This window comes from Orycteropus afer, unplaced genomic scaffold (assembly GCF_000298275.1).
Source record: "Orycteropus afer afer isolate SDZICR_OR568_19922 unplaced genomic scaffold, OryAfe1.0 scaffold00291, whole genome shotgun sequence".
NCBI classification, from domain to species: domain Eukaryota; kingdom Metazoa; phylum Chordata; class Mammalia; order Tubulidentata; family Orycteropodidae; genus Orycteropus; species Orycteropus afer.
The window spans coordinates 1,736,312-1,744,699 of NW_006921878.1; the positions used below are offsets into that span (position 1 = coordinate 1,736,312).

Here is an 8,388-nt window from a genome sequence, read left to right on the forward strand (position 1 = left end):
TGGGCTCGGCCTCAGCCCCCCGCCCCTTCCTAGCCCCCGGGCCGTGGCCACTGGCCGGGCCTCAGTTTCCCCGTGATTCAGAGGAAAGGGCCAGGCTGCAGGGTCTACTCTGCCTGCCTTATAATGGCGCGCCCTGGACGCGTGCCACCCACATGCTCTGTGACCTTGGCAGGTGGCTGGTGCCGCTGAGCCTCAGTTTCCTTGGCTGTGAAAAGGCAGTGGGTATCCTACGCGCCTCAGAAGAGTCATTACTTAAGTGAACATTTTTGGAGTGCCTACTGTGTGCCAAGGAACCCTGGTGGCGCAGCGGTTAAAGCCTGGCGATTGGAACTTACCCAGCTGCTTTGGAGGAGAAAGGCCTGGCTGTCTGCTCCTGTAGAGATCACAGCCTAGGAAACCTTTTGGTGGTCACCGTGAGTCAAAAATCCACTTGAGGGCACAGACAACTGTGCCATGCCATGCTCCAGGCTGTGAGGTGGGGACAAATGACTCATGGAGATGCTGTGAGACAGAAAGGAAGCCACATCCCTAGCAGGTCAGGTGGTTGTAAGAGGGGTCAGAGAGGGCCTTCCTGAGAAGGGGGCTTTTGAGAAAGATCAGAAGAAGAAGGACCGAGCCAGTAGGGCCAAAGGGATGGCATGTACTCAAGGAGGCAGGAACAGCCAGTGCAAAGGCCCTGAGGCAGACTGTGCCTGGCACAGGGGGAGCATGGGAGGAGATGAATGCCAGCATTGCACAGTCTAACAGGGTGTTACGTCCAGAAGGGTTTGGCTTGGTTTAATGCTTGGCTGTGGCTGTCTTCAAATTCTGAATAATTTTTCTAACAATGGGATCTGCAGTTTTACTTTGCATTCCAAAAAACTCCAAACCAAATGTGTTGCCGTGGAGTTGATTCTGACTCATAGTGACCCTAGAGCACAGAGTAGAACTCCCCCATAGGGTTTCCAAGGCTGTGTATCTTTACAAAAGCAGACTGCCTTGTCTTTCTCCCATGGAGTGGCTGGGGGGGTAGAACCACCCACCTTTTGATTAGCAGCTGAGTGCATTGGGCCCTGGCAAACTCTGTAGCGGGTTTTAAGGGGAGGTGAAGGCGGGGAGTTAGATGACCCAGGGCCTTGTGGGCCACAGGGGAGACTTGGACTTTACCCCCACCCAAGGGAGGGGGAGGAGCTCTTGTGGCACAGTGTTAAAGCAGTGGGCTGCTAACTAAAAAGTCAGGTTCAAACCCACCAGCTGTTCTGTGGGAGAAAGATGAGGCAGTCAGCTTCTGTAAAGATTGTTGTTGTTGTTGTTATGTGCTGTCGAGTCGGACCCAAGTCGTAGCGACCCCTCCTTGGGTTTCCGAGGCAGTATCACTACGAAAGTACATTGTCCAGCCTTCCTTCCAAGGAGTTGCTGGTGGATTTGAACCGTCAGCCTTCTGGTTAGCAGTCAAGTGCCTTAGGCGCTATGCTATCAGAGCTCCCTCTGTAAAGATTACAGCCTTGGAAATCCTAGGTAGCTCTACTCCGTCCTATAGGGTCACTAGGAGTCAGAATCAACCCGATGGTAGTGGGTTTGGATTTTTGGTTTTGGAGGAAGGTGGGACCCCTGGAGGGTGAGCAGAGGAGAAAGGGAGGGAGGGGACTTGACTCAGGTTTGGACAGTATCCCTCTGACTGCCACATGAACAGACTCTGAAGAGGCTGTTGAGATAACATGCGCACTAAGATCAGCCCCTAAACCAAAAAACCAAACCTGTTGTCGTTGAGTCACTTCTGATTCATGGCGACCTCATGTTGCAGAGGAGAGCCGAGCTCCACAGGGTTTTTCTGGCTGTCATCTTTACAGAAGCAGACTGCCAGGCCTTTCTTCTGCAGTCCCACTAGGTGGATTTGACCCTCCAACATTTTGATTGAGTACAGACCATTTGCACCACACGAGTATCTTAAGCTTGACTTCTGAAAGTACTAAAGACAGGGTTCCTTCATCATCATCATCATCATCATCATCTATGTCAGTGGCCTCCTGATGAATGGAACTCCTTTGGGACTTGAGTGTGCCCGTTGGTAAAGTGGAGCATTAGAACCAATCTCCTTCCCATGTAGTTAAGGGGCCAGGACTAGGGTTACATGAGTGGGCAAAACTTAAGGGGTTCCTTCCACCCAGAAAACTCCAAAACAAAAACCTCAGTGATCAAGATAAATAATGCTATAATGCAATATTTTTTTAAAATAAAAATCAATGCAAAAAATCTATGATGAAAGAAATGTCAACATTTTCAAGACAGGTTCCTAGGGAGCCAGGATCCGGGTGAGACAAGGGTTGGAGTCGTGTGAGTGCACTGTTGCCCTAGCCCCAACACTGTAAGAAAAACCAAATGAACTTTTGTAAAGTTCTTTGATATTCTTGTCAGGTTCTGGAATAAGCATACCTCGTAAATCATAAGGAGCTCTGGGGGTGTAGTGCCTAAGGCATTGGACTGCTAACCAGAAGGCTAGCAGTTCAAACCTACCAGCAACTCCGTGGAAGGAAGATTGGGCGATCTACTTCTGTAAAGATTTACTGCCTTAGAAAGCCAATGGGGGTTGCTATGAGTTGGACTTGACTTGATGGCAGTGACTTTTTTTTTTTTTTTTAGTAAATCTTACTGGTTAGGGCCAGCTACCGTATTTGCCAGACCCAGGGCTAAATGAAAATGCACAGTGTCTTGTTAAAAAATTAAAAATTCAAGATAGTGACAAACACCAGAAGCCAAACCTGTTGCTATTGAGTTGATTCCAATCATGGCGACCTCCTATGTTACAAAGAAGAACTGTTCCGTAGGGTTTTCTTGGTGGAAATCTTTGTGGCAGCAGATTGCAGGCCATTCTTCTGTGGCACTTGAGGGTGGGTCCCACCAAAACCATTTGTGTCACCCAGAGACCTTAGGATGGTGACAGCAGAGCATTAAAGCTACTTAAGGGGCCTTTCTGAGCCCGGGGCCCTTGGTGACCTCCAGGTCACATACACAGGAAGCTGGTCTTGTCCTCAAGCCCCCTTCTCCAGCCCCACAGTGCTGACCAGACCCTTTTCTCCTGGGAGGCCACTTGGATCTGATCTTCATGTCGGCAGGCACCTCCTGATATAGGGCATTCCCATCTTAGGAGCCCCCAGCCAGACACAGACACCGTCAGGGCTGCAGGGAGGGGCCTACAATTTGCCCTTGAAGAAGGAGAATTCTGAAGACGCAATTTTCAGAAGAAAACATTTTCCAAGTGTGTAGAAAAGCTCAGACTTGTGGCCCAAACTGTGAGTAATAATAGCCCATCCAACATGTGTAGGTTTTTTAACCATGTGCTGGACTCTATCTTAAGCACTTGAACCCTTAGATGCCACCATTGTGCCCATTTTAGAGATGGGAAACCCAAAGCACAGAGAGGTGACTTGGCCAAAGTCACACAGGTGGCAGAGCCAGGATTTAAGCCTGTGCGCTCCCTGAATAGCACAAACAGCTATGCACTTGGATCTAACCAAAATGTTGCTAGTTCAAACCCACCTCTGAGGCACCTTGGATGAAAGTCCTGGCGTTCTGCTTCTGAAAAGTGATAGCCATGGAAGCCCTATGAGCACGGTTCTGCTGTGCAACATATGGGCAGCTGGTGCCTGAATCCCTGATGACTGCACTACCCGGGCCTTCTAGGTGGGCATGAAGGCGGGAGCGGTGGCCATATTGGCTGAGGAGGAGCAGGAGCCCTTACTGTGCAAGGCTCTGTATCCTGGGCTGAGGAGTTGAGGTTTTACCCTGAAGCACTGGGGAGCCATGGGAGGTTCTAGAGCAGGTTGAGAACCTGAGCACTGTTGACATTGGGCTGCATCCTTCTGGGGGGAGGACATCCTGTGTGGTGTAGGGTGTTAAGCAGCATCCCTGGCCTCCCCCCCATGTGATGCCTGTAAGCATCCCCAATGTCATGACAACCAAGCATGTCTCCAAACATCCACAAGCATCTCCCAAGTCAATTCCAACTCACAGTGACCCCACGTGACAGAGCGGACCTGCCCCATAGCATTTTCTTGGCTGTGATCTTCATGGAAGAGGGTCATTAGGCCTTCCTTCCGTGTGCCCCCTCAGTGGGTTCAAACCACCACTGTTTTGGTTGGTAGCAGAACGCTTAACCATTTGTGTCCCCTACGGACCTCAAGTGCCTCGTACAAGGCCATTGTCATTGAGTCTATTCCAATTCACGGTGACCATATAGGACAGAGTAGGACTGCCTCATCAGGGCCTCCTAGGCTGTAATCTTAGAAAACCAGATTGCCAGATTGTCTTTTCTCCAGTGAGTTGGCTGGTGCATGCAAGGATTAAAGTTTCTCTTCAGGATGATAGTTTCAGAGACTCCACAGGGTTTCTAACAGCTGATTTTTCAAAATTTGATCACTAGGCCTTTCTTCCGAGCTGCCTCCGGGTGGATTCAAATGTCCAACGTTTTGGTTAGGAGCTGAATGCTTCACCACTGTGTCACCAAGCCTCCTTAGTGTCTCCTCACACACTGTCATGGAGTGGATTCCTACTCATAGTGACACCCATTGGGCTTCCAAGGCTGTAAATCTTTTCAGAAGCAGGCTGCCTCATCTTTCTTCCACAGAGCGGCTGGTGGGTTCAAACCATGGACCTTTTGGTTAGCAGCCAAATGTCTTAACCACTACACCCCAAGTGTCTCCTGGTGGAGGGTGCAGAATTGCCCTGGGTGAGAACTGCTGGGCTGAAGCAGCACAGAGGCACAGCCAGGCTGGGGGCTCAAAGCCGCTGGCAGACACAGTGGAAGAAGGAGGGGCAGGGGGCCGGAGACAAGGGGTAATGCTAGAGCAAAGGTCCAGGCTGGAGAGGCCCAGGCCTCTTGAAAGAAGTTGAAAGAAGCAAAGGTGGGCTGAGGGAGAGAGAGGACTGAAAGCTGAGGCTCTGATTATGCAATTTGGGGACAATTAAGATTTCAGGGGAGTCTCTGGGTGCTGCAAATGGTTAACACGTTCAGCTACTGACCAAAAGGGTGGAGGTTCGAATCCACTAAGGTTTGAGAGGCACTCCGAAGAAAAGCCTGGCAATCTAATTAGGGAAATTAGCCCCTGAAACTGTTACCCTGAGGAAATCTTTAAACCTAGAACTAAAAGTATCTCCTAAAGTCATCTGTTAGGAGCTCTCGTGGCGTAGTGCCTAAGGCTAACCAGAAGGTTGGTGGTTCAAACCCACCAGCCACTCCTGGGAAGGAAGGTTGGGCAATCCACTTCCATAAAGATTTACTGCCTCGGAAACCTAAAGGGGGTCGCTGTGAGTCGGAATTGAGTCCATGGCAGTGAGTTTTTTTTTTTTTTTGTAAAGTCATCTTTGAACCAAATAATACCTGTTGCTGTAGAGTCGACTCCAACTCATAGTGACCCTGTGGGACAGAGTAGGACTGCCCCATAGGGTTTCCAAGGCTGTAAATCTTTCTAGGAGCTGACTGCCACATTTTTCTCCCACCAAGCAGCTGATGCGTTCAAACTGCTAACGTGTCGGTTGGCAACAGAGTGCTTAACCGCTGCGCCAACAGGGTCTGATTGAAAAATAACATCAGCATGAAGCAGCATAGGCTTTTAAAGAATTCTCTCTATGGGATCAAACTGACAACAGCGACTCTGAAGGTTAGATGAGAACCTTAGCGGGCGGTGAGTTTGTGTTAATGATGGTGAGAGAGTTTGGGGAAAGGTTGGAGAAAGGATGTCACCAGTGTCCTCAAACTGAACGTGCAGAAATTGGTGAGTTGGTGAGGGTCTTCTTGGGTATATTTTCATACACACACACACACACACACACACACACACGAGAGAGAGAGAGAGAGAACCCTATGGAGGGCAGTTCTACTGTGACACACATCGGGTCACCATGAATCGGAATCAACTTGGCAGCAACTGGTTGGGTGGTTCTGGGACTACCTGAGTGGCTGGCATTCAACACACCCCTTCCCTGTCCCACGTGTCCACGTCATAGTCTTTCCTCTTTCTGGGCTTCTCAGGGCCACGTCGGGAGCCAGAGAGTGGCAGGGGGAGCTGTCTGCTATATCCAACTGTCTGGAACCGTCGTCCGCCTGGTTACAAATGAGCGCTGGGCCCCACGGCCTGCAGGGCAGAGCCGGGTGCTGGCGCGTGATGGATGGGGCTGTACGGCCATTAATCAGAGGCCGGAGAGGAAACAGGTGGCTGCAGTCAGGCGCACAGGGACCTCAGAAAAGCCAGGGCCTCAGCTGTCGGGCTCTGGGTTTGCGTCCCTGGTCTGCCACCACCTGGCCGGGTGACCTGTGGCAGGGGAGGTTAGTGATGTGCAATTTCCCCACCCCCAGCCCCGTGGAGCTTTGATTTGTTCATTCCCTCGGTAAACATGAGCACCTACTGTGTGCCAGGCACCAGTCTAGGTGGAGGTTTATAACAGTGATCAAGATGGACAGAAATTCCTGCCCTTGCAAAGCTGATGGTCTTTTGAAAACTTGACTCAGGACCTGTCCTGCACTCCCCACAGCCCTCTAGCCCTGCACAAGAGGCCCTTTCCCCTCCCTGTCCGCCGCTCCTCCTTGCTCACTCCAATCCAGCCACATGAACCTCCTGGCTGTTCCTCCAACTCACCAGGCACCATCCTGCCCCAGGGCCTTTGTACAGACTGTGCCCTCTGCCTGGAATGCCCTCCCCCACATCCTTGCATGACTGGCTCCCTCACCTCCCTCAGGTCTCAGCTCCACTGACACCTCCTCCAGGAAGCCCACTGAGACACCCAGGTTAGAGCCACCTCATAAAAGTATCTTTTTTTTTTCCCCCCAAATTGCAATTTGGGTGAAAGTTGAAAGGGCAAATTCATTTTGTATACAGCAGCTCATACACACTTTGTTTCATGATGTTGACTGCAGGCCGCACAATGCAGCAGCTCTCTTCCTGCTTCCTCCCTATTTCCCTCTCCCTGTGTCCTTCTTTCCTATGTATCGCTGCCCTCTGAGCTGTCTCCCCGTGCAAACTGCCCTTCTGATCTCCCATGGTTGATCGTTTTAAGGAGTGCATCTACCTGGTGCAAATGTTCACCTTGTAGGCCTGTCTATTGTTTGGCTGGAAGCCACAGGAGTGAGTTCAATTTTAGGCCTAAAGGGTGACTAGGGGCCATAATCTTGGAGGTTTCACCAGTCTATATCAGACTAGTAAGCCTGGTCTTTGTTATGATTTTGAGTTTTGTTCCACATTGTTCCCACTCTATCCAGTATTTCCTGCTCTGATATCTTTCCGAGTGGTTGACAATGGTAGTTGGGCACCATCTAGTTCTTCTGGTCTCAGGGTCCTGTAGGCTGAGGATTGCATGGTCCACTAGTCCTTTGGGCTGTTTCTATGTGTCTTTGATTTTCTTCATTCTTCTTTGCTCTGGATGAGAAGACGCTGATTGTTGTATCTTAGATGGGCAGTTGCAAGCTTTTAAGACCCCTGGGCCCAGTGACTTACTCCCCCAGGGTGTTTGGCTGCAGATAAGAAGTTATCTTCATTTTGTCCCATTACCTCTATTACATATATGGATTTTTTTTTTTATTGTGATTTGGGTGAAAGTTTACAGAGCCAATTCATTTTCCACACAGCAGTTCATACACATTTTGTCTCATGACATTGACTGCAATCCCCACGATGTAACAGCTCTCTTCCTCCTCCTCCCTGTAGTCACCTCTTCCCTGTGTCCTTCTTTCCTATGCACTCTTGCCCCCTGAGCTGTCTCCCTGTGCAAATACTGCCCTTCTGGTCTCCCATGGTTGATTGTTCTAAGGAGTGTCCCTACCTGGTGTAAATGTTCACCCCATATGCCTGTCTCTTGTTTGGCTGGAAGCCACAGGATTGAGTTCAATTCCAGGACTGAAGGGTGACTAGGAGCCATAGTCTCAGGGGTCTCTCAGTCTCTATGAGACCAGTAAGCCTGGTCTTTTCTATGATTTTGAGTTTTGTTCCACATTGTTCTCCCACTCTATCCAGGGTCTCCTGCACTGATCCCTTTCTGAGTGGTTGACAGTGGTAGCTGGTCACCATCTAATTTTTCTGGTCTTAGGATCACGTAGGCTGAGGTTCGCATGGTCCACTAGTCCCTTGGACTAGTTGTTTCCATATGTCTTTGATTTTCCTCATTTTTCTTTGCTCTGGATGAGGAAAGACCCATTGTTGCATCTAGATGTCCACTTGTAAGCTTTGAAGACCTCAGTCACTACTCACCAAAGTAGGATGTAGAATAATGTTTTTGTGTACAATATTATGCCAATTGAACTTAACATCCCCAGCGACCATGGTCCCAAGCCCACAGGTCTAACAACTCTCTCCCTCAGGGTGGCTGACTGTGGGTAAGAAGTTATCATAACTTTGCCCCATGTTAGTTCTATTTATATGG

General features: G+C 49.8%; 1 protein-coding gene across 1 annotated transcript in view; it reads right to left on the minus strand.

Moving 5' to 3' along the window:
* TLE5 (TLE family member 5, transcriptional modulator) overlaps positions 1-8,388 on the minus strand; it is a 29,265-nt gene that overhangs the window by 9,246 nt on the left and 11,631 nt on the right. The window contains 2 exon segments of the mRNA XM_042782332.1: positions 114-184; positions 187-227. Of these exon segments, the coding sequence (XP_042638266.1) occupies positions 114-184; positions 187-227 (112 nt within the window).